The following is a 27,082-nucleotide window of genomic DNA, read 5'->3' as shown; positions in this document are numbered from 1 at the left end:
TGGGTTAGTGCTTCAAGGAACTCGACGAGTAGCTGAGGGTACTCGGCGAGTAAGGTCAACATGGACTGTTGACCTTGACTGAGGACTTTGACTTTGACCAGGGGTTGACTAGTGGGTTATAGAGTACCTTATAAGGTTAAGGACTTATGAGTATATTGTGCTATGGTATTAGGTGGTGGAGCCTATGCCAAGTGATTCGAGAGTTGGGTTTTATCTTCCGGGTCGACATTTGCGAGGTGAGTTATCCTCACTATACTAAGGGGTCTAAGGCACCAAGGCCGGCCCATTGGATACGTTATCCTAGCAGTGTTAGATGTTGAGTATGAGTTAGTTTTGCATGATAGTGGTTATGCCAGTTAGGTAGACCTGTAGGACTACCTGTGATGTTATGTGATTATTGCATGCTCAGTGGTTATGATATGTGTTTGTTATATGGGATGGGTTGAGGTTGTACTGCTTCGTGCGGTAGCCAGCAAACCCTAGGAGCAATCCAGTTACGGGCTAAGGGAGACTCGTACGGTGGGCTCGGGAGCATTCCAGTTACGGGCTAAGGGAGACTCGTACTGTGGGCTCGGGAGCATTCCAGTTACGGGCTAAGGGAGACTCGTACTGCGGGCTCGTGGGTATTTCAGTCTGTAGGGCTGTGGACCCATTATGTGCTGTTCTGTTCAGTTTGTTATGATATGTTATTGCTGACATGGTTATGTGGACTGTATGTGTATCGGTATTTTCAGGGTAACTCACTAAGCTTTCGGGCTTACAGTTTCAGCTTATTGTTTCAGGTACATCAGGGGATCGCGGCAAGGCGAAGGCATGATCGTACAGCTCCTCCTGTTATGTTTATGTTTCTGGGAATACTCTGATAGAATGTATTTTGAAAACAAAGTTGTAATGTTTTGATGAACTTGACATGTTTTGAAAGTTTAAATTTGTTCGAAATTTTTGGGTGTGACATTACATGTCCAAGACGAAAATGCCATAATGATGCTTTATCCAATCTAGTGGAAGAATCGATACACAACACATTATTTCCTAGGTTATCTACAACCGACACAGTTTCATACACACCGTCACAAGGTAATGCTTTAAAATAAAGAACATTATTAAAAAAAGCATTAATACCACCACATTCATTATCAAACGAAAAGGTAAACCCTTGTTTGTACAAACCATGAAAGGAAATAATATTCCTCGCCATTTCAGACGAGTAACAACATTTATTCAAATCTAATGTAAACCCACTACTTAGCAACAAAGAGTAAACTCCAATCTTGGTGATAAGTGAAGCTTTTCTATTCCCCATGATTAAGTTTATCTTCCCATGCTCCACATTCTCACTTCTTCTTAGTCCCTGCAAATCAGAACATATGTGAATACCACAACCTGTATCAAGGACCCAAGAATTAGAATAGGATGAGTTATTGGACAATATAGAGTAAATACCTGCATGGTTGGGTTTCACTTTCCCATCCTTAACATCTTGCAGGTACTTTGGGCAGTTTCGCTTCCAGTGCGACTTTTCATGGCAATAGAAGCATTCAGTATCTTTAGGGTTGGCAAAAGGAGTGACAAAACCTCTCTTGGTTCCACTTGAAGAGGAGCCATCAAGGGACTTTCCCTTGGTACCCTTCGAGGGGCTCTTACTCTTCTTTCCTTTGCCTTGCCCGATTGCCAAGACAGGAGCCGCGGTAGGAGTAGGAGTGGTAACAACCGATTTACCCTTAAGAACACTTTTGGCGGTCTTCAAGAGTCCTTGAAGTTTGCTGAGTGTAACTTCCTCCTTGTTCATGTGGTATGTCATTCAGAATTGATCATAACACGAAGGTAAGGAGTGCAAAATGATGTCAATTGCCAACTCCTCGGGGAAGTTCACATTCAGTTTCAGCAAACGGTCCACATACCTTTACATTTTCTGCATGTGGCCCGTGATGGGTTCACCATCCTTCATTCGGGTTGTTATCATGGAGGAGATGATTTCATACCGCTCTTGATGAGCACTCTGATGGTAGCGGTCCATCAAGTCCTGGTGCATCTCAAAAGGGTAATAGTCCTCATAGGACTTTTGGAGCTCGGCTGTCATTGTGGCCAACATGATACATGCCACTTTGGTGGCATCTCTCTCATGAGTCTGGTATTCAGCGATCTCCTCAGGAGTAGCAGACGACTCATCAAGTTCCTTAAGCTCCTTGTCGAGGACATATTCCTTGTCCTCGTAACGAGTGACCATCCTGATGTTTCGGATCCAATCCATAAAGTTCGAACCATCGAAGATGACTCTCCCACAAAGGTTCATGAGAGAGAAGGATCCGGTAGGGTTTGATCCAGAAGCAGCATTGTTGGAAGACATCTGAAAAAAAAGGACAAGTTTAGATTAGATATATAGATAGTCCTTAATAAGACACCCAAATGTAATATTAAGGCTAGGGTCCAACACAATATTTTATAACTTAGAAGAGGGATGTCGTAATCCAAGCTATAAAATATTTGAAGGTAGGTGAATGACGATTCACCAATTTCCACCATGAAAACGATATAAATTATTAGGTTTTAATTGGTTTTGAAACTCCTAGATTCTTTGAGATTCATTGAACTTTTCAATGGCATGTTTCAATCTCGAGTGTGACCTTGAAGTTTTGTGACTGGGATACCGAGGATCACAAAACAAGGTGTGAAGTAACCATGCAAATTACTTGGTACTCTTAATGTTTATCACTCAACCGATGTGCCGGTTAACCACACGCGCTCCACCGATCTATGATAAACCTTAAGCCACCCTTTGCCTACCTTGTTAAGTCCAGGTTAGTGTTCCGGTTAACCACACACGCTCCACTAACGACTTAAGCAAAGTGAAAAGTGTAATTTCATGGGTTAGCACCATATTCACATTTTTCCTAAAGTAACTAAGATTGGGAATTTATAAAAACATTTAGTTACTTTATAACCATCATACTTTTAATGAGAATTTAAAGTCATTGTCCTACCCGTTCGGCTAACGACCCTTCACCAGTCAAGGAAGCAGTGGGTGAGAGTGGACACCCATTAAGCTGCCATTTTATAGGCAACAACCTTATACCCCCTTATAGACCGGCTTCGTGAATGAGGCCTACTAACGGTAAAACGACTTGTTCTTATACATATATATATATATATATATATATATATATATATATATATATATATTATTAACTTATAATATTATAAAGTATAAGGGTTGAATTTTAACTTTTTAAAATTCTAGGGGTTGGAACTAAAGTTTTCTAAAAAAAATGTGAGACTTTACATGTTCCAAAACTTGAGGGCAAGTTTTGTAACTTTCAAAACTTTTCAACTTCATAACTTACGAGTTAATGATTTATTAAAATGAAGACTCTTCATTTTCATGTAACCTATGTGTTTATTAATGGACTTTAAAAGGGTGACTTTTGGTAATCCATAACTTGAGGACAAATTATGAATTCCATTAAAACACATCAAGATCAAGAATTAAACTAACAAACTATTTGCATATAATTCCTATGATCTTCTAAACTCATAAGTGTATGAACATTCATATCAACAATTTCAAGAATCATAAATAAACCATACAAAGCTTGAAATTTTGATAATAACCTTTGAAATTGGATTAGCATAATCATTACCACATCAAAAACAGGTTTTAAGGTTCAAAAAACAGTTTAGGGTAATGATCCTCATCCAATACCAAGCAAAACCCTGAAATTCTGCATACAGGGGCATCACCACATCGTGGTAAAGACTGCCACGTAGTGGTGAGCAGTCAGATGCAAAAATGAAAATTTTCAACTTTTGAAAAAACATGTAGCATTAAGTATCAAGAAAACAAACCTAGGCTCTGATACCACTGATGGGTTTTGAGCATTCGAACACTCCTATAGTGTCCATGCAACCCTAGAAACCTTAGATCTATGTTTTCTCTAAGATACATGCAAATAATAATTTTCCAAGGTTTACTTCCTAACTAGCATGTTATGAGGTACTTGAATCATAAAACACTAGTAGAAGAACATACCTTTTGTTGCTTGGATTCCTTGAGAACCTTGTAAGCCTAGCACCTCAAGTGTGATGCCTCAAATGTCTCACACAACACCACAACTCTTGAATAACCTTGAGAGAAGTTCACTAACACTCAAAATCGGCTAGCCCTCTAGTTCTTTTTTAGTAGTCCGATTTTGCTAGTCATGGGGTCCTTTTATAGTTGTGTCACAAGTAGGGTTACAACATGTAAACCCTAATTGACATGACTTTCCATATTCCATGATCCATGGGTTTATAACCTCCATGGACTATCCATGGAGCACCTTATGGGTTTTAGCCCAATTCATATAAACCATGGATTATTAGCCCACTATAAAAGAATAGATGATTTACACAATCAACCCCATATATTTAATTAGTCTCTTTTCGATCACTTAATTAATTCCAAATTAATTCTTGATCAATACTAATTAAATAATATTATTAATATATTAGAACTTATAATATATTAATAAACCTTAAGTATCCTTTCTCTCATTTAGTCTATCCAAGTGTTGCAATGCGATGCAACCCAAATGGACCATGCCAACCGGGTCAAGTACATTCCAGAAATAGTTATGAACTTAGACACCTAATCCAACATTTATATCCAAAGATCGAGTTATGCAGTACTTATGTGGATAGTATCGTATGGTGTAGCCTATTAGAGGCATAGTCTAGGGTGAACTTGAACACGTATGTAATCGTTTCAAGGAATAATATAAAACCTTCATTTTGTTATGTGGTGTGTTAAGTTGTTATGTGATTTTCTTGTATGGTGACTTGGAGAACCGCGAGACAATACTTGGGATGAGTATGAGTAGGTGTGAATGGTAGTAGAGGCCTATACTACCGGGAGCACAGGACTCGCACTTGGATCAGGGAAAGTCACAAGGTTACCAAGGAACTAGTATCTGATTCTGTTTTGTTCATGTCTGTCATTACCATTGTTTCGGTAATGACGAAGAAGATGATTATTAATCCGACCCTAGTGGTCATATCAAATCGAGTCCGACTAAGATGACTATGTTACGTGGTTCAAAGAACCAAGATCGATGTAGCATCTGACTTAAGTCAGAAGATTGAAGTAAAAGATAATCAAAGCGATCAATAGAAGTATCACAACCGTTGTTAAGGTTAGAAGCTTGTACTTAGAAGTGCTACATGCTAGAATGTGTTTATATCACATTAGAACATGAAGGCATGTATATTCCGTTATGGAATTTGACTCTAAAAGACTTGAGTCTATGCGTTGCATCATACGACGAGATGTCATTAGAACATGTTCCATCGGTCTGTTACGGTAATCGAAGTAAAGACTATTTCTGAAGGAGTAGGAGTCTCCACTAAGGATCGATATTGTGCTTGAAGGTCACGATTGAAAGTCCAACGTGAGATAGAGAGCGAGTGCAAGATCGAGCACCGCCTGCAGTCCAGAAGTCCAAGAGTTAGATACTCATTCGAAGGAACATAGGAGTTACGGTTATTACCTAGGATGAAAATATAACGTATGGAGTCATTATACGAGACCTGTTTCGTTGATGATTTCGGGACGTAATTATCCTAAGGGGGAGATAATTGTAACGCCCGCAGATTCGGGCTAGTCAATTTAGAGACAATGAGCTTCAAAAATGACTTTTTGATAGAAGATTATTTTGAATAAATAATCTTAAACAAGTTATAGTATGTTTCACAAAGGTTCCGTACATATAAAGAACGTCGAAATCCGAGTTATAACGAAGAAGTTATGACCTGTCGAAGTTTTACGGCAAAACCGGCACGACACCGGGAATCGTAAAAAAGTGAATTTTTGATAAACTACTTTTTAACCTTAGATATCTAAATGAAAGTTGTAGTATATGTTAAAGCGAGAGCGTGCATCAAAAGAACGTCAAAATCTGACTTCGTATGAGGAAGTTATGATTTTTCTAAGATTTCGCATAGCAGTATACAGCCTGGAATTCGAATATTAGATCGACCGATTTTTAGCCGAAATAACCTAAACGAGAATCGAAGGTCTCGTTAATAGTAGTTCAACGGTAAAAAGACAGATGAAAACGGACGTCGGATGAAGAAGTTATGAATTTTTAACGGACTTTTCCTGTCCCGGCCTGTTAAAAATATAACTTTAAAAATAAAGTCAAAATTAGCCAACGGAGTCTAAACGAAAGTTGTAGAGTACGGTCCCACCTACGCGTGGATATAAAGAACGTCAAAAACGGAGCTCGTATGCAAAAGTTACTGATTTTAGAAGATAATTAGTGTTTAGAGTAACCAGCGAGTGACACGTGGCACAATCTGAGCCGCACCTTCTTTCCCACGGCTTTGCATGAGATCGCGACATGTGGAATATTATTCCCAATGTAATTGTGAGTACGCTTAGCGTTACCCTTAAAAAGCCATTACGCTCAGCGTAATTCTTGAGTACGCTCAGCGTACTCGGCGCTGGCAACCTATAAATAGAGGCACAAATCTCCCATTTTTCTTCACGCCTTTCTCATATTTCCCTCTCTAATTCTCCCAAACCTTCAAGGTTTTTCCCTAGCACTTCCCTAGTGTTAGAGGAAGGCCCCGGAGCACCCGAAGACTCCGAGAAAAAGAGCTTTTCGGCTCAGAAGCTCTGCTTCAGCGAAGCCCGGTTTTTAATAAAACCCGCTGTAAGTGAGCTACGCCTACACTACTTTAAATATAGCTTATGTTTAAATATAATATCGTTATTATGAACCTATAAATAAGATTTATTAATGATTCAAAGTCGTTATACTGATTGATCCACTTACGGGGATGATGTCTAGGCTGTGATTTAGTGAGGTGTTTAAAGTGAGATTTCCAAACAGTATACTTCGTATACCAAACGGACCCTACCTCCAATATGATCCTAACTGGTTGTTCCTTACTTGATAGATCATGAAGTAGACTCTGAGTTAATGACAAATCTAGACTAATGATTAGTCACGGTAAATATTAGACTAAAATCTAGTGGTAATAATACTAGGTTTCGTCGAAGGAAATTATATTATTAAGAAGCGAAGCGCTGTCCGAGTTTGGAATCATCACTTTAACAAGTGAGTGCATAGTTACTTTCATCTTACACATAGATATGAAGTATTTTATATAAATTACGTGCTATGTGTGCATATTGTCTGAATACTTGCTGTCTATGCTGGATGAACGGTTTTATACATGTTTTGAATGATTTAAACTGTATATGTATTTTATATCTACAAAATATGTTGGGTAAAATATGGGTAGATGAAATATGAGTTGGATGATGAGATGAGAGGCGATATAGACCATGAGATAAGGGTGAGAGGTGAACAATGAGAGAAGCCTTTTACCCAAGCGTTGGCCCCGTCATCTAGCAGAGTATGGATGACAACCACGGACTATTCTAGACAGTCCAGTGGAACACTAGCAGGCTCACAACCTGTAAGTGTTGTGAACGACGTGTTCACCCGGTGTACTCTAAAAAGCCATTGACATGTATTGCGAGCGGACTCTCGAAAATAATACTGTCAATAAACGAGATAAACCGTGGCGACTATGGACTTAGTGCCTGTTGTATAAACCCTGGAGACTATGCAGACTTAGTGCCTAAACCCTGGTGACTATGGACTTAGTGCCTGTTGGATACCGTGGCGACGATGGACTTCGTGTCGATTCCTTAGGATAATCCTTAGGAAAGAATGAACGAGGAATAGCTGATTCTTAGGATAAATCCTTAAGAGTAAAGAAGATAATGGGGATGAGTAATTGGGTTAATTGTTTGATGATTAAACATAATAATTATATTATTGTGGGTTGAAAACCCTATGTACTCACCAGGTTTCCCAACATGACTCACTCAGTTTATTTGTATCATAGGTGTCGATATGAGGTTACATTATACTGAGGGATTAAGGAGATATAAATCACTAGTGATAATGAATGTAAGTTCTGTTTATGCTTATGTTTTCGTATTGACGATGACATCCCAATGTTTTAAAATGAATAAAAATACATTTATTCGGAAATCCTTGATAACCTATTTATCATGTTTTTCTGGAAACAAATCCCGCAACATTTTTCTTCAAAATGATACTCTGATTTTTAAATAATACATAAACAAATCGGCCTTTTCTGATTTTTAAATAATACATAAACAAATCGGTCTTTTCTTGATAACCTATTTATCATTGCCAGACGTAATGCCATCCACGCAACACCACAACTACGCATGCATGGAAATGGTGTCATGAGTGAAGACTGTGCCAAACACTCTTATAGGTGGCCTTTCGTGAGTATACCATATGCCTTATAAATCATGATCAAACTTATATATAAAGAATCATATTACAAAGAAAATACATATTCACTTAATAATGATCTTGCAAATGCCTAAACCATAAGTTTCAAGAGACTCGGTGATAAGATTTCACCACCAAATCTTCAATGATCAACTCGCTTTATAATCAAGTGAGCTCCAAGTTGGGGTTGAACAGTAAGGAGCGAATAAGGAGCATGCGAATAAGACGGTGAAAGCACAAAAGTGAAATGTTGTAGAATCATTGTCAATGCTATTTTAGCTTCCATCAAAGCAAAATTTTGGCCGATGCATATACGAGGTCCCCAACCAAATGGGAAATATGACATTTGTCCCTTAGTTGCCTTTGAGACACCTTCAGAGAACCTCTCAGGCATGAACTTCTTTGCATCGTCACCCCATATCTCATGGTCATGGTGCAACATAGCCACGGGTATTGTGATTGCAGTTCCAGCCGGTAAACTCATCTCTCCTAGCTTAGTTTCTTCATCAGCCAATCGGTATAATGCCGAAACTGCAGGATATAGCCTTAAAACTTCATGCAAAATCATAGTAACCTATGATCAAACAACAATAAAACCATTAATTTAAACAGAACCACAAGCTTACGAGCTATAACAACGAGAAGTTGTGCATGGAATGATGAAATTAGCTAGTTCCATACGATCTTCAGGTGACTTAGTCCATCAATATCTGGTTTTAAACGTCCAAAGACACGAAAAACTTCGTCTCTTGCTTGTTTTTGCCATGATGGATGTTGGCTTAGTAAGATCATGGACCATACGAGCAAATTGGAGGTGGTTTCTTGGCCTGCAAAGTAAAAGAGCTTGCATTCTTCTATGACATCTTCAATGCTCATTTCTTGAATCTCATTTTGATTGGACTCCAACAATATGCCCAGTAAGTCATTATGGCTAACTTCACCATCTTCCATTGCCATCAGTCTTTTCTCGATAATACCTCTTATAGAAGCCTTCACATGACGATCAATCTCTTTCACTCTTTTGTTCTTTTTAGTGGGCAAAAACCTACGGGATTAAGAAAATTATGACATATCAATGATCGTGTGATATTTCATAAGTCTCAAGGATTTAAGATGTATATATATATATATATATATATATATATATATATATATATATATATATATATATATATATATATATATATATATATATATACACTTTACCTAGATCCAGGGATGTATACGGAATGTATGATTTCCAATAGTAAAGTAATAAGTTCTTTCTGAAGTTCAAATATCCTTCTTCCTTCTTCATAACTACTACCAAATGCCGTGCGTGAGATTATGTCGCTCGTTAGTGTCTGAAGATATGGAAACACATCGAGCTCGCATGAATGCTCACATGCTAACAACTTCTGCCACTTCTCCATCATCTCGCTACAACTCAAATGAATAGCCGGAGCCATGTACTACATAACAAATAAACATAATTTCGATGAACTAAATCCATCGTTTCATGTAAAAGATGAAGATTTGATGCTATATGTATGTAAAAGAGGATTAATAAACCTTTAATTTGTGCGCATGGAATGCGGGGTTGATGATTTTTCGATGTTTGACCCATTTATCTCCATCGTAATCAATTAATCCTTGAGATAATAACTTAATATAGGGATTTTTTTTCCTAAGCTTTTGGAAATCGTTGATTCTAGAGAGTATATCTTTGGCTAGACCGGGATCAAGGACATGCACTATTGGGCTTGGCCCCAACCACGCAAAGAAAATATTACCTGTGAAATAAATTAGAATTGTATTTCAATAAAGATTATATAAGTTCAATTACCCTGTTATCCAACTTTTGCTTATTTTGTGATTGGAAATTAATTTTAGGAAGCAATTAATTGATACCATAGGTTTTGGTTGACCTAGAAACAAAGGGCAAGAGTCTTGGAATGATATCATCATGGATACCGATGGGGTTTTGGTTGGCTTCTTTGACCAGTTGTTTCATATCTTTCGTATCCCCATAAAAGAACTTGTAGGAGGTTCCCTTGATCCCTTGAAGCCTTAGGTGCCTCTCAAGCCTCCTTGGTTGCACCCACACCCACTTCAACAACCTCCATGTCCATGCCACACCAACTACCATGGCCACTCCAAAAGAGCTTGTAAGCCACAAGTGCATACTTGTCTCCATTAAGGACTAATGAGAGAGAGAGAGAGAGAGAGAGAGAGAGAGAGAGAGTTCATAAGATATGGAGTGGTAGGGAGCAATATTTATAAATACTGTTTTCGTGGAACTGAAATCTCATTGTTGTGAATTAAACTCTTATAATAACAAACCAACCTTGTAAACCATGTTAAATTGATAATGGACTTTAAAATTTGCGATGAAGTGTGATTTCACTTCCTTGGGAACATAAATGTTGGTCAACGGTGTTTGTTTCGTTTTGGATGTCTTTAAAAACGTAGACAATCATATAGAAAACAAAAATCTTGCCGAATGAATTGTATCATTCAATATTTACATGTGAAAGAAAACAAGAGGAGAAGACACCATTGTTCTGTACTAGATAATGGACATTCTTGGCATCGCTTCTAGAAGATATATGAGGCAGAGACATCCCCAAAACGTCATTAATTCGCAGCCTTCATCTTACTCAAAACATTTCAACTCAAGTTACATGTATACACACTAATTGACATACAAATATACAATATTTTAATTTTTAAGCTCAATTATAATCGCTGTCAAGTTGGTATAAAATGGATCTGGGTTCAATACCTATTTAAATGTTGAATGAGAAAATGATTATTGATTATCAAAAAGATTATATATGTATTTCTAAATATGTTGAATTGAATTTTATAGATTCAATGGATCTTAGTAATTAAATGGAAAAGTTGTATAAAAGATAGAATTTGATGTCAATCATTAAACTACATAGAGTTGAATACATTGTAGGATGTCTTAAGTCTATTTTAAAACTAGTAATTATGATTTTTGTTCGAGATTCTTTTATTATTTCATTATTGAACAACATTTAAGATTCGCTATTCATCCTTCTTATTTGATTTTCAATTGTCATTTCAAAAACTGTTTTTTATTTTTTTATTTTTTTTATATTTGATGTAGATAGATTTCTTATTAAATAATTATGTTAAAATATAAAATAAGTATTATCAATACAACATATGTAAATTTATATGATATGGATAATTTTTTAAAAAATATATATAATTTTGAACTTTTTTGCCATATTAGCAGTGTATCGTATTGTACATGAACAATAACATTGCATAACAAATTAACTTGTGCCAAATTATCATGTTTTAAATCTCTTTGCTATAATATTTTCAAATTCTTTAAAGTAGAAAACTCTATTGAAGAATAATTTAAAGTAAAGAAAAATGTTATAATAAAGACAAAAGAGAGTACAATGTTATAATAAGAAAGAAAAATTAAAAACTGCGTTGTTATTTGTTACATTTTGCCAATATATTCAACACTTTGATCAAATGTTTTAAATAATGTTCTAAAAGCATATAACATTGCTATTAATTAATCAAATAACTGCTGACCGACATATACATAGATAAACATACAGGATCATAAATCGATTGATGTAACACTAGATAAACAAGCAAATGATGCTACAGAGTAAAGTAATAAAGTAATAAACCCCTAATCAAATCACCATATCATAAATATTCAAAAGAACATTGAGAAGATGCTAAAAAGTGTAATTCACTATGCACGAATAATCACACACAAAGTTAGGTTTCATAACTGCAACTCAACAAGGAATCTTCGAAGTAAACCATTCCATGACATGAATCGGAGCCTTAATCAGCTCGATTGCTATTTCAACTAACACCGTAAGGCACAAACAGCAGGGGCATATGCATGTCAACGACAATCTGTTTCAGTTCATCAGTATAATCAGAAATTGAGATTCAATTCGAATTTAAAAATTTTTAAGTGGATCAAACGATTAGACGAGTGATTTCGAGAGTGAGTGGGTAATTATAACTACAACGTACCCGACGATCCAGATGACGACGCCGATGATTGATAGAAGAAGGGAAAGGAAAGCAAAGGGGAGACCGAGTAGGAAACCCAAAGGCCTGCAGTCGCCATCACCGCAACACATTTTTTCTTGCTCTGTCTCTGTCTCTGTATCTGGTCTCTGCTGGTGAAGGGATAAGCGAAAGGGTGTTTATAATTGCTACGCTACGCAATCTATTGTATTGTAGTTTTGCTTCTCTTTTAGTAAATTACAATATTAGTCCCTCACTCAAATGTTTCTTCGCAAATTTTCTAATAAGTTAATTCCGTTTTATAATATTCAAGAAATAATAAAAAAATAATCAAATGAAAAAATCTACAAAATAAGTAAACGTGTCGAGAAAAAGTCATTTTTGGCTGCCAAAAACCTTAATGGGCTGCGAAATAAATTGTGTACTGGTAATCATATATAAGACATATTTTTATCGTCTTTCTTCACTTTTATATCCTTTGTAAGGTAAAAAATCTTTAAAAAAAAATCAAAATTTTAGACTATATAAACCTTTTTTCTCAAGATTTTTAACACAAAAAAAGTTCAAAAAATGTATTTTTATTTTAATTTTCCCAGATCATATCTAAGAAATTAAGAATGTCATATATTACTTCTGTGAAATTCTTTGATATTGTTTTTTTTTTTAGAATTTTTGAAGATTAAACTTACAATATAAAGCTATTTTTTCTTGTAAAAATGATCTTTGAAGATTTTACCACAAAAAAGTTCAAAAAAATGATTTTTCTTTCAGAATGTAAAACATATATTTTTCACTGACGAGGCCCATGATATTCTTAAAAACAACTTCTTGTGGTGATCTAGTATATGACTTGCTATTTCATAGATTGTGAATAGGCTTCCATTTAATTCGTTTGCTGTTTTCAAAAAATTTCCACAAATTTCATCTATAACAATGATAGACTATCTTTGATAATTAAGTTAACTTTTTACTATTTCTAAAAAGATAATAAATGAGATAAGATATGTTTTTCTCCAAAAAGAAGCAAACACGTCATTTGCATTTTTATCATTCTATGTATTTTTTTTTAATTTTTTATTTGGACAGTCGATAAATATTTGAGACTAGAATCTAGTCATGTTATAGAATTTTTGCTATCAGTTGAATCTTTATAGTTGCGACCTAAGTTTATGAAGGTCGTATTCATGCTCTTATAGATATACGACTCATATTATTCCTGTTTTAATTAATTTAGTAATGTAAAGTTGTAAACAATCAAATTAGAAATAGAACATGACAAGATAAATAATATATTGAAGGAGATGTTTAGGATTGCTTATTTAAAACAATTTATTTTTATTCCTAAAAAAATTATTATGTTATGAGGTGTTAAAATAGAATTTCTTTTTAAATGTTTGGATACCAAACCATAATAAACTAGTAAGTTATTTTTTTTAACGTTTGAAAATTTGAACTTATACATGTAAAATGATTGAAAAAAGACATTTTTATATTTCATTGACTTATCTTTTTACACATAATGAATTGTTTTTATGTTTTAACATAATATTTTTGGACAAAAAACTATATCAATAAGAAAATAACTTTAAAAGTATAAAGATGATTATTTATATAACATATCATAAAATCCACAACCTGAAAATATATGGGTTTAAAATGGTATCCTGCATCCATTCTCCCCAAGCACAAACATAAGCAAGCAATAGAAAAATTACTTGGATGTACAGCAAAAAAACACCATTGTAGTTAGAAGAATATTAATCACAAACACACACACACACACATGGTATCCATTCATCCTTATTCGTGTTCTCTTTGGTATTATTCCCACAATAACAACAGCTAGAGGAATAATGCTTTACACCACGCTCTTCCCTTTGTTGTAGCTTATTTTAGAAAGTATTTCATGCGTCTTTTTTCTTTTGGAAATTATCACTTTTCTAACTTTACACATTTGCACGTTAATAATTGTTATAAAATATTAGTCCCTTACAAGTTTTCTAAGAATTGGGTTTTAAGAAGCACTTAACATGTTCAGTCATTAATTGAAGACTTTTATCAAACTAATTAACAACACTCTATACTAGTCTAAAGCTGCTCATTGTAACAAAAACTAGATGTTATTTTGACATTTTAACAAAGTTTGCAATAAAACTAAATAACTTTACAAGCTTAAGGGGAAGTTAAGTGAGCTTTTTATGCAATACACAGAAGCTCTTAAAACAGACAGTTAAATTAACCAACCTGAAACAAACTGTCACTAATTCTAAGACACTACAAACTTACTTCAGTGTTGATTACATACTTCACGTGCCAAAATAAGTTTACAACTTAACAGTTACAGATACAACAACAAACACTACATCCTTTCACCTAAATTCGAAGCAATAGTGATTTGCACCTCATGCATTAAGAGTTGTACATTTGCTCCATATGTTACATCTTCATCTTCTACAAATAAGTACCACTTGGTGCAGGTTCAGAAATCTGCAAAAGAAAAGGGTTTAAATATATTAGCAGAATGAACATTTTAAAACAGGAGTGAGATGAAAATAATCACAATATACATGATTAAGATAATTAAATAATACCTTCTTGTTGCAATCATGCCTTTGAAGAATGACCTGCATCAGATCCTGCTCCAGATGAACTATCACTATCAGAATCTGTAGTTAATTAAAAAAAAGAATTAAGATAAATCATTAGAAAAAACAAATTTTGAATATATTAAATAATTTTAACATGAGAAGATGAGAGCAAAAAAAAAAGGAGAGATAGGTAAAGGGTTAGTGTCTTAATACATTAAGCCAGGTTTTTTGGCTTCATTAAGTCAAAAATAAACAAAACCATTAATTCTCATATATGCTAATAGTTAATTAATACCACTAGAAGAGGATCCAGATACACTGCTGGAGCTGCTAGAGCTACTTGACTTGTTGTCTCCGTGAACAACTTCCTCCTCCACTTTCTTCTCCATCTGAACATCTGTCTCATCAGCTTCTTTAGGGGCATCAACAACAATTGGTTGTGGAATCTGAAATTAGGAAGAAAAATCATGCTTTTTTTGGCATATTTCATTACATAAAGGAAAAAAGATGGTGTGAAAGACTCACGTTTTCCTGTACATTTGGTTCAACTTCCATTGTTTCTTGATTGGGAAAATCAGCTTTCCTTTTGTTCTTGTTTAAACCTTTCTTGTAGTTTGTAACAAACCGATCAAGCTCCCATAGAGTTTCAGTATCAAAAGTATCAATATCCACTTCAATTTCATCATCTTTTTGAGATAATGACGGGTTTCGTTTCTTGATAATCTGAACAACATTATCTAGCTTTTCAGAAGGCAGATTCTGAAGGTCCATACTAAGCTTTTGCTTCTCATCATATGTCATTTCCCTTTTGTTGAGTTCTTTAGCCTTTGGTTTCTTGGAAGGAGTTCTACCGATGGTAGAAGGATTCAAAGGCTTTGGTTTAGGATCAATGGTTGGAGCAGGTGGAGGTGGAGGTGGCAAAACAATTTCATTATTTACTGCAAGCTTAGACTCACGGATATAATCTGCTTCAATGAGTTTCCATTTTTCTTGAAAAAAATTTAACAGAAGCTCTGCCATGGCATGAACATCTTGCCCTTTTGGGTTATATGTCATAGCATTGTGAAATGTGAGTCTTACATCTTCTGCAAACTCCATTGGAGAATTATACCAGTTTTTATCCAGACGTGATTTTACAGTTTCCAAATCCATTGGATGCTTAATGATGTCAAAGTAATCATGTAAACCAAGGGCAAGTGGGTCAACAGGCTTATTAAACACCCAGCCATGTTTGTGCTTCATTAATTTCTCAAGCAAAGTACTACAGCTCTTGAATAATTTGTTTGAAAACTTAGCATCAACTCCTCCTTGTTTCTTGCCACTAGGTTTTAATTTCTTGTGGCTCTCAGTTGCAGGGATTCTATCTTTAGCAAGAAGAAAATCTGATTTCCTGTAGAACTGGTTTGCTTTTGGAGTTCTTTTCTCCTTCTCTACATTCTCACTTGTAGTTGTACCCTGAGTGTTCTCCAAAACAGAGATACTTAACTGATTCAAAGGCCTCGACCCTACCTCCTCAATCTTCTTCACCAATCGCTTAACCAGTTCAAGCTCACTGACAAGCTTCCTCTTAATTTCTCTCATCTCTTGCTTCGATTTAGATGTCAGCTGGATAGTAACTCGATGCTCCTGCCTTCGAAATCCAAACTTACTTCCTCCGTTTCCAGGAGGAACCCGAGAACCCATAACTACTACCTGGCTAGGGTTTGCGTCTTCTGAAGCTAGGTTTGAACTGTGAGACGGTGTTGAATTCTTCTTCTTGTTGTTGTTTAAACCTTTGAAGGACTTTCTACTGAAAATTTTCTCCGAATTCATACATGAAATCCAAAAACCCTAACTCAATCTGCTTCGATTGTACAAACATGTACAAAATACTAGATTTTCATACAATTTTTAAGATTAAAACCAATATTCACACAGCTTCTATAATTTTACACAAACAAAACATAATTAAGTCTGATACAGTGATAGTAACACACTAGGGTTCCGAGAAAGTACCTTTTCAAATAGATCGAATACTTATTAACTCATTGGATTCTTCGCTTATTCTTTCTCTCTCTACTCTCTGGCTTAGATTTCGACCATAGACAGGTCCTGAAGGATGATATCGCCACCGATAATGGAGTGAAGGCGTCGAGGGTGGCCCGTCGGAGTGGTGCGGATCGTAGGGCCGAGGGTTTGTGAAGATGACGTGGACTGGATAAACGAACGGATGATCTTGCGAGATTATGAAAGCTGACCGCCATTGTGCGTAATGTCACAAGAATTTAACCACGCGCGATGGTGGCGCGTGTCAATTTTTGAGTATCGGAGCTGCTACTACGCCCCAATTTGAAGTACTAGACAAATCAAACACCCCCTCAGCTTTAATAAATGGGCGATTTGGACCCTCTTGAATGATGTTTTGCCCAAAATACTCCCCGAACATTCAATTTGTGAATCAACGAGCACCCAATTTTCTCCATATACATCATCTACCATTAAATTTTTAAAAAATTAGAGTATTTATCATATAATTGTTTTAACTTTTAAGACTGAAATTACACAAACGCTCAACGCGGTTTATAAATATGTTTTTTGTGGTTTCTTATATTTCCAATAGTTAACGTGGTTAGAATTTTTTCAAACAGTTAATTAACGGTTAAAAGTTGGTATCATCTAGTTAGTAAAATCATTAGTATCATTTAATTAATTCAAAACTCAATTTAAAAGACAACGTCTCTATCAAATGATCTCTATCAAATGGGCTAGTCCATATAAGATAAAATATTGTTTTTATTTAAAAAAAATATTAAGTGTAAATTAAAAGAATATTTTACCTATTTGTCTTCTTTTCTTGTTTATTTTTTAAAATTTGCTTGTTTATTATTATTTCTTTTTACCTTAAACTTAAACTTCTTTCACTCTTTGAAAAAATAATACCATAAAGGTTGTTAGAGAGGAGAGACAACAATAATGTTGGGAAGATTTGGTGACCCATCTTCTTTAGCCTAGAGAGAGAATCTTTACCAAATGGTCTTTGACTTAGCGGTAATGAGTGACTCTTTCAAATGAGTGGTCATGGGTTCAAGTCTCACTAGAAGACATATGTGATGTTTAGGATTAGATTAGGAGTAAGATAGTTTGCGTTTAAAAAAAGAGAGAGAGAGAGAATCTTTTGTTGTTCCCAAGTAATGATTTAATCAAGTTATAAACAAAGAACACAATCAAATACTTTGAAACTAAAATTTTATTGCTTCAAGAATTAGTTTCTTAAGTACAAGAGATAATCATGTAACAAACTCTAATTATGAAAACACTCTTGGATTGACTTACCTTTACACAAAAGGTTAAGCATATATATATATATATATATATATATATATATATATATATATATATATATATATATATATATATATATATATATATATATATATATATATAGACTAGCCGTTTAACCGCGCCAAACGACGGGTTCAGATAGTTTGTTCCGACATTTATTTCTATTCGAAAACATGTATGATTCGGCAATTAGTTTCTTTTCGGTGAACAATAATTACTTTCAATTCGACAATTACTTTGTTTTAGGAAACATGCCATATTAAAAATAAGACGCAATATATTGACAAGTATCAACAAATATTAGTTTCAATTCACTAATTTTGGAACCATAGGGGCCAAACATTAGTGTCAATTCAACGATTTCTTTAATGTATATCAAAACCAAAATGAAACCTGTGGATACGGACTTAATTTACATAATTATCTTTCCGGCAGACAATGATTAGTTTAAATTTAGCAACACACATTGAATGTGGGTGCGATGAGTAGTTCTTTTCGGAGAATAGTTTTGTTTCTGTGATTCGAAAACATGACATATTACGATGAACATGCAATGCATCAACATATAGTTTCCATTGCAAAACATGACATATTTAAATAAAAGAACATGCAATGTATCGGCAAATATATCATTTATCATTAAAATATATATCTATAATGTGGGTTGTTATTTTTGGTTAAAATAAAATTTTGTTGCTAGTGGGGTATTCGTGTGATGATGTGGCAACGATTAATTTCTTACTTGCACACAAAGAATATTATCATGGTTTAAAACTTAAAGTAAAAAACTAAAATTCAAAATGAAAGTTTCAGAAGATAAATTAGTTATTTAAAAGTTTATTATAAATTGTTAGCTTGCATTTTAAAAGTTGGAGACTAATATGCATAGTTTATATTTTGTCTAATAATTGATTAAAGAAAACAAAACCGAATAATTACATAGAAGATTAACATCTTAAAGTTAATACGCGTGTGTTAAATATAATGCCGAACCATTTGTCCATTTCAAGTGCATAAAATATTTCAATTACTTTTTTTTAGCTTATCAATCACAATAAATTTTCATTTACTCTTCAACTTTTAATTTTGTATGTTATTATGTACAACAAAATCTCACTTATGTTGGTTTTCTTAATTTTGTAGATTATCAAATCAAGTACACAAAATCTGATTTACTTTACTACTTTCTTTTTGATTTTTGAATAGTTTCAATGACACTTGTTTTAACAATGAAAACAATAACACAATCACAGATTGGGGGAATTTCTATTTGTCTTGTACCTTTCAGCTTTATCAACATATCTCATCTTTTTTTTTATAAGAGACAATCATATATTTTTTACAATTAAAAATAAATTGGTTATAATCGATACTTTTTATACAAAAATTAACTCAATCATTGATGAAAAAAGAAAAAAAAAATATTTTTAAAGAAAATTTTACATAAAAAAGTGTTTATACAAATCAAAATTATTCAATGAAGGCATAAAAGTCTCAAAGTTCTAAAACACAACATGTAAAAACACGACTTTCATAAAATTTCAATTATCTTTCATCGTGCTTTCATCTTACATAATTTATCCAAATAAACTTCAATCACTACTATAAACATATATGTTTCAATGACCTGTTAATAATTCATGTAAGCCTCTCTAATGTTAATAACAGAATAAGCACACCGCCCATGTGCATAGAATGTTGTTTTGCCATTTCCTTCATAATATTTACCAACAAATAAAAAAAGAAATGAAATCCTTATTACTTCATTGATATGATAGTAGAAGGAACACAAAAAATTAAAAAATGGAACACATGAGATGTTTCTATATATAGGAGAATGAACCATAAAGACGTATATACTCTTCAGTAAGGGTCAACACTTTTCGGATTGAAGTAATACTATTCCAATACTTCTTGCTCAACTTTTGCTGACGGTACACAGAAGACGCCTAAAAATTTAGACAAAATGGTTATTTTATTTTTAAGGATGAAAATTATATAAAGTTGTGATTAATGCTAACGATTATAAATGAATCAGCTAAGTATATAACGGCAAGAAATAACAATATACTTTTATTTATTTTTGTATTATAGCATCCTACTTTTATTTATTTATATTACAACCTTTAACTTCATTTTGTATAATTTAGAAAACTTTATCCATTTATAGTATTGTACTTTTATTTTTCTTATTATGACATTAAACTTTGAAAGCTTACCCAACATGAAATATAAAAATCTTTCACCCATTCAATGAAAACTACAATCCTTTTGATTTCTACATGTCATGATTGTGTTAATAACAATTTACCTCAAATTCGATTCAAGTATGATTGTTAAAATCATGGCACAAGGGGAACATTGTCTTAACTGATATAGTCAGCAACCTGTCAAGCAATGATTACTATAAGTAGGTGGATTGGCAGCCTTTACAAACATCAACATATTCAGGTTTTTACCCTCTTGGTGTATGGTTCTGACTATCATACCACACAACCACATTTATCATTTTCTCATGTATATTGTATTGGTTATGGCAGCCAACCATCACTATTTGAGCACCATTGTACCAACCTGCAAAATAATCACAAGCCAATATTCAAAAGAATATAAAGAAAATGAAAATAAAGTTTTTTGTTTACGTGGTCGATTATTTGAATGAAGATACTCACTATCAGCAATGCTTGCCTCTTTCACTTCTGCAAACACAAACAGTTTAACATTAATTAAGGCTAAGATGGGAAAGTGAACATACATACATCAAGCTAATACACATTACATAAACAACCAATTATATGGAAAATTATGTTAACTAATTAGTTCAAAAACACCTAACTGGAAAAAGACATAGTTAAAATCAAAAAGAAAAAAAAAATGCAGTGCCTACTTTGTAAATCCCCAGAAATACATGTCCCATGGGCTTCCAATGACAGGAAATCACTTCCATTATTTGGTGTGACGACATATACAACCATCTTCGAGTTCAAGATTTTTGTTTCAAACCTGCAATCAAACCCATAAAACAAATCGATCAAATAAGCAAAACCCACAAAATAAATCAATTAAATAAAAAAAACCCACATCAAATCTTTCAAGATCTTAACATCAACGTTTTAATAATTGAAGTATAGAGTAAAACAACAGAAATATAGGGAAAAAAAGAAGAAGGAAAATTGCTGCTAAATAATTAAAGAATAAAAGGTACTTCCATAGATGCACTCATATTCTTGTTCTGAAAATCGTCATGAAGGCTAAGGACAAACAGTATCATAATTCAACAACTTTTGATTAGTTTTTTCACTTTTTTTAATCGGATCTAAGTTCTAATGGATTTTTGTTGGGTTTTCTATGCATCAAATACACTCTAAACTAGACAGCGGAAAAATCGAAACAACGATATACCTAAGTGTACATGAATCCTATGGATCTATGGCTTCATGCTAATTACATCAACCCTAGAAAAATAAACATAAGTAAGAAAACATACCTCTTATGTAGCCCTTGATCTCCATGTTTGAGATCTTGAACCTCCATGAAGTTGCTTGGATGAAAGTATCCAAACCAGAATCCCTCTAATGGTATCACACCCAATGACACCAAAGAATCCCTCTAATGGTATCACACCCAATGACACCAAAGAGTGGAATAAAAATAACTAGGAGAAGGGTCAATTTCACAAACCCAAAGGGGTTAGAAATCGTCCCTAAGAGGGGGAGGAAGAAGGGTTGACGAATACTTCAAGCCAAGGTGCAAGGAGGAATGTAATCCCTAAGGCCCTATTTATAGCCTTGGATGCCTCCTAGGGTTTAGTACTCCTTCCCATGTGGGATGGAGGCCTAACCACGAAATTTCACTCCTTTCCCATGTGGGATGGAGTGATTTTCATCCAACCCTAATTCCATAAGGGTTCTGGAACATTCCTGATTAACCAACTATCGATTAATGAACATTCAACCCTTTAATTAATTAAACTGTTAATTAATTCCCAAAATATATTTCCCAAATATATTTCCAATTAGTTTCTAATTAATTATTAACCATAATAATTAATAAACTAATTTCTCCTTTATTTATTCTACTCAATTTGGGTCTTGAGGGCAACCCAAAAGGACCCTGCTATTATTAGAAATATGATCAACAGTTAATGACCTTGGACACTATTCCAACAATTTTATCTTCCTATTTTTCCCTATTAAGTATTGTATGGGTTAAATTTAAAATGTAAAATTAGTTTCAAACATTAATAACCTTTAAAAAAATTCAGAGAAACATAAAAAGACATTTAAGTATACAGTTGGCTTGCAAAGGTATTCAGTTTTCCAATTTTGGATATCTATAAACAAATTTAATTTATAGAGTTAGTATTCTTAAAAGAAAGAGTTTTTTAATGTTATAGTATTCTTACCTCATTTTTCAAAAGAAAATAATAATTACTACCAAAGCTACATGGTATAAATCTTAACTGCTCTTAAACATCTCCTGTATGAATCTTTTATATCACAAACCTGTTCTTGTTTCATATTTGTTTGATTTTCTTTTGCAAAAAGTATAAAAAATGAAGCATCAAAGATAGTTCTTGAATAGGCCAACAGATGAACAAAAAAATAATGAATAGAAAACTAACCCACAAATCTAGATCCAAAGATGGTAGGGGATGGTTTCTGAAGCCCTAATAACAAATTGAACCTGATATGCCAAAAAAAACAAACAAAAAAAAGTTAATCCCGGAAATCAGAGACCTTATTTTAAGAATAATAACCTAAAGAAATGTAATATTATCGTTACCATCATTTGCATAACATTTTTTGGTGACCCTAAAGTCGTAATAACAAACAATAAGAACAAAGACCCACCAAATATGATGGTGTTAATGATGGTTTTAGAGAGAGATATACAAACGATGATGGTTTAGTGTTTGTGGTGTAAAGGTTTCTAGAGACGTAGGAGGAAGAGAGATGCTGATGCGGTGGTTTACATAGAGATGGTGGTTTCACTGGTTATGACCTCCATATAAGTGCCTGAAACCAAAATATTTTAGAAAAAACGACGAAATGAAGACTAAGTTATACCTATATTCTTCCAAGTATCAAAAACATCAAAATGAAGGTGAATCTGAAAGGATATCGATTGAGAAAGGAAAAACATACATTCCCCTTATGTCTTTCAAACCAAATTCTATGAAAAAGCTTCCATTTCCTTTAGCTCAGCTTTCCCTATGTCTTCATAAACTAAGAATAAAATAGAATCATCAAAAAGCACAAAATTTCACCGGATGTTATTAGTGAAAGAGCATTAGATATATGTAGTCAGTGGTGTTGAAGGTAGCCGACAATGGATTCAAGAATGTTACCTGGAAATCATAAAGAAAGGTGTTTGGTGGTAAATCTGGTGAGCGGAGGTCGAGAACACCATGACCATTCCCATGTTCTCCCAATCGTACCAGAAAGTCAACTTAAAACCAAAAAAACAACAAGAGAGAGGGGAATAAATCAAGGGGCGGTGCGAGACGATGGTGGGTTTCTGTAGAAGCGACAAATTTGATTTCGAGAAACACATAATCGATCTATTGTCGTTAGGGTTTCTTGCTCCTGCTGCTATTAGATTTTGTTATGTTGGTCATGTGGTGGATGGTAAGTAGACGGTGAATGGAGAACAATGGAGGTGTTATATAAATGGTCAAGAAGATTAACAGATGTATAGCATTATAGGGCTTAAGAGAGGGCGATAAAGTGGGGGAGGTTGTTGTACTGGATAGGAAATAAGATCTGGTCAAAAGTTTGACCAAATAAGATTTCAATGCATAAATTTATTTTACGAACACATTATTTCCTTATACCTCTTAAAATTCAGCATTTGAGGCTAAATGCTTATTAAGGTATAAAGATATTGTAACACCTGATTCCTGGTATGTATTTTATTCAATAATTGTATGTATTTTCTCTGGGACTCGACGAGTTGGTGGCCCAACTCGTCGAGTAGAGACGGGATCCGCGGGAAGTTTAAGTGACCTACTCGATGAGTCGAAGACTGACTCGGCGAATAGGTGCTGTTTGAGTGAATCCCTAAATTTGAGGGTTTGCACCCTATTTAAACACTTTATCTCAGCCTCCATTGCCCTTATCACTCCCAGAGAGCTGTATATCGAAACCCTAGCCGTTTTTGTGTGTTCTAAGGTCATTTTGGTTCATTTAGTGAAGTGTGAAGCTTGAGAAGAAGAAAGAAGCTTGTGAGTTCGAGTTGAGGCTTAGAGATCCAGAGATTTTGGTCCACTTCCAGCTCAATCAAGGTAAAATACCCCTGTCTTGGTCTTCCATGTGTTATTCATTCTTAGAAGCTTGGACTTTGGGTACATTTAGGGCTTTCCAAGCCATTTTCGGATTTGTGAGGTGTGCATGGAATCTTGACTTCAGATCTGAGTCATTGGAGGGGTCTCATGGCATAAAGATGCCAACTTTAAGGCCATGAGAGCCCCTTGCATCTTGTAGAACACCTCTTATGCCTTTTTGAGCCAAAGACCCCATGCATGTGCACCAAGTTTGGAGCTTTACGTGTAAAATGGTCATTAGAAGGCCAGATCTATGATTTTGAAGTGTTAAGACCCATTTAAATCGACTGTATAGTAATGGTCAAGGTTGGGCTCGACGAGTCGTTCTTGGGACTCGGCGAGCCGGGGTGTTTTGACCACCAAATCCCTTCTGTGGATGGACCAGTTGTTAGGATGGAAAATCCCTTAGTTGTTTGGACGCGTAAAGGGAACTGGGAATCATAGGACTCGGTGAGTGTATGAACAGACTCGGTGAGTCCAAGGCAATCTCCCAACCTTTGAAGATGAACTCGACGAGTTGTTCATACAACTCGGCGAGTCATAGACTGGATGTATTCATAGGAGGGAGATGAACTCGGCGAGTTCAAGGTCGAACTCGGCGAGTCGGTTGAAGATTGTCCGATGTGTTGTTGAAGGCGAACTCGTCGGGCTCTTGCTAGACTCGACGGGTAGGGACGAGAGTAATACATTTGGTAGTTATGGGAACTCGACGAGTTGGCGGACCAACTCGGCGAGTCGAGTAAACCAAATGTTGACTTTGACCAGGGTTTGACCTTGACTTTGACTTGGATTTGGAATGACCCTTGTAAGGGTTATGAGTATGCAATAGTAATCGGAGAAGGTTGTTGTGTAGGGATTGGGGATTTGTGACGAGTCGATTCCGTGCCGAGGACAGGGCAGATACTACGCGACATTGAGGTGAGTTACCTTCTAGTAGTGGTGGGTCTACGGCCACAATGTCGGCCCACCAGTAGGAGTTGTATGTTAGATGATTGTCTTTGTGATATTCATCTAGGTTTGCTACTACCTGATATGTTTATGTGCTAGCATGATATGTTATATGTGATAGTGGTAGTATGAGGGGAATAGTCCTCAAGTTCGGTTGTTAGGACCGAAGGGTAGGTCGGGCACCCCAGATATGCCTGACAGTATGATTATGTTATGTTATGTGTGATAGTAGTAGTAGGGGGTGAAATAGTCCCCAGAGTTCGGTTGTTAGGACCGAAGGGTAGGTCGGCACCCCAGAATGGCTTGACATGGGTAGGTCAGCACCCCAGAATGGCTTGACAAGGGTAGGTCAGCACCCCAGAACTGCTTCACAAGGTAGGTCGGCACCCCAGAATTGCCCGGCAGTATGTATGCTACGTGATTGTGTGGTATGTGGTATGATGGGGGAACTCACTAAGCTTTGTGCTTACGATTTACAGTTTTGGTTTCAGGTACCTCTTCAGCGAAAGGGAAGGAGCCGGCGCGGTAACGGCACATCACACACACGCATGATTCCGCACTATGAGATTTCTTGGGATTGTACTCTGATTTTTATTACTATGGATGATATGGTTTTGAGACACGTTGTTACAGTTTTATAAATTGATTTGACGTTGGTGATGTTTTTGGTAAACTATTTTATGAGTTACTTAATTAAAAATGAAATTTTTGGTCTTGAAAATTGGGATGTTACATATATATATATATATATATATATATATATATATATATATATATATATATATATATATATATATATAACTAAAAACTAACAAAACCTAGCTTAACATACAAGCTAGGTGCGATTGTCAAAGCAATCTCTAAAATCAGGGAGTCCTCAGTTAACTTGGGTAACTATATCTTCAGTTGATACTTATCAGGAATAAATGATATGTCATGTAGCTCAAGAGTTCATTACGTTGTCAGATGTCTTAAAGTAGCTTAAAGTAGTGTATTGAGGCCCAACGTAAACATACGTTGAAACCATCAGCGGTAGTGTAAAAATGTACATCATCAAATCTAAGAGCTCTACTCAACAATCTCTTCTTATTTGATGATATCGAAACTAATCTATTATACATAAAATAAATTTATACAAAATATTTAACTTTTACAAAATTTACAACACACTATTTACAAATCTTTCACATGCCATGCAACCTCATTTATGATCTCATGTTATTTGTCATTCTCCCCCCTCAAGATAGGAACTATCAGAGATATACTCCCCTTCAACATATGATTTTCGCCCCCTCGTTGATATTGAAAGTATGTTCACTAAAACAGAAGTTGATTGATAATACATTTCATTTACGTATAAATTAACATATAGAGGCAAATTAACATGTATTCGTATACCATAACATAACATAAATCTTGCAAGAAATATTTACTTATTATTCGAATTCATCAACTTGAAACCACCATGACAAATCTAGCGAGCCAACAAGACATGAGCGAAACGGTGTTGATCATCTGGGCCTCCTGGAGCAACCCTTTGGAGACTCGCACCACGTGACCTT

At 34.8% G+C, this 27,082-nt stretch overlaps 4 protein-coding genes across 5 annotated transcripts; all 4 read right to left on the bottom strand.

Annotated features, from left to right (window-relative positions):
• Positions 1–8,450: 8,450 nt before the first annotated feature.
• On the bottom strand, positions 8,451–10,494 carry LOC145104089 (cytochrome P450 CYP72A219-like). The gene is made up of 5 exons (XM_079041372.1): positions 10,209–10,494; positions 9,870–10,090; positions 9,525–9,769; positions 9,000–9,363; positions 8,451–8,892 (listed from the first exon to the last, which is right to left on the bottom strand). The coding sequence occupies exons 1-5, from the start codon at positions 10,492–10,494 to the stop codon at positions 8,461–8,463; spliced, it is 1,548 nt and encodes a 515-aa protein (XP_078897498.1). The 3' UTR covers positions 8,451–8,460.
• A 1,406-nt stretch (positions 10,495–11,900) lies between these two features.
• Positions 11,901–12,528, bottom strand: LOC145109741 (signaling peptide TAXIMIN 1). The gene is made up of 2 exons (XM_079046911.1): positions 12,342–12,528; positions 11,901–12,218 (listed from the first exon to the last, which is right to left on the bottom strand). The coding sequence occupies exons 1-2, from the start codon at positions 12,449–12,451 to the stop codon at positions 12,095–12,097; spliced, it is 234 nt and encodes a 77-aa protein (XP_078903037.1). The 5' UTR covers positions 12,452–12,528; the 3' UTR covers positions 11,901–12,094.
• A 1,911-nt stretch (positions 12,529–14,439) lies between these two features.
• On the bottom strand, positions 14,440–17,179 carry GTE4 (global transcription factor group E4). Of its 2 annotated transcripts, none has more exons than XM_079041369.1 (5): positions 16,922–17,179; positions 15,452–16,797; positions 15,222–15,372; positions 14,930–15,004; positions 14,440–14,825 (listed from the first exon to the last, which is right to left on the bottom strand). In XM_079041369.1, the coding sequence occupies exons 2-4, from the start codon at positions 16,736–16,738 to the stop codon at positions 14,943–14,945; spliced, it is 1,500 nt and encodes a 499-aa protein (XP_078897495.1). In that variant the 5' UTR covers positions 16,739–16,797; positions 16,922–17,179; the 3' UTR covers positions 14,440–14,825; positions 14,930–14,942. The 2 variants fall into 2 exon arrangements, with proteins under 2 accessions (XP_078897495.1, XP_078897497.1); XM_079041371.1 differs by having other exon boundaries at positions 15,452–16,715; positions 16,922–17,177.
• Positions 17,180–19,930: 2,751 nt separating this feature from the next.
• LOC145168546 (uncharacterized) lies at positions 19,931–21,938 on the bottom strand. The gene is made up of 6 exons (XM_079087334.1): positions 21,735–21,938; positions 21,135–21,250; positions 20,920–20,946; positions 20,707–20,821; positions 20,559–20,634; positions 19,931–20,196 (listed from the first exon to the last, which is right to left on the bottom strand). The coding sequence occupies exons 1-5, from the start codon at positions 21,779–21,781 to the stop codon at positions 20,571–20,573; spliced, it is 369 nt and encodes a 122-aa protein (XP_078943460.1). The 5' UTR covers positions 21,782–21,938; the 3' UTR covers positions 19,931–20,196; positions 20,559–20,570.
• Positions 21,939–27,082: the final 5,144 nt, after the last annotated feature.

The sequence above is a fragment of the Lactuca virosa genome, chromosome 4, assembly GCF_052849685.1.
Source record: "Lactuca virosa cultivar CGN04683 chromosome 4, Lactuca_virosa_CGN04683_v6, whole genome shotgun sequence".
NCBI classification, from domain to species: Eukaryota; Viridiplantae; Streptophyta; class Magnoliopsida; order Asterales; family Asteraceae; genus Lactuca; species Lactuca virosa.
Note: the sequence above shows the minus strand (reverse complement) of the source record. Positions and strands in the feature narration are given on the sequence as shown.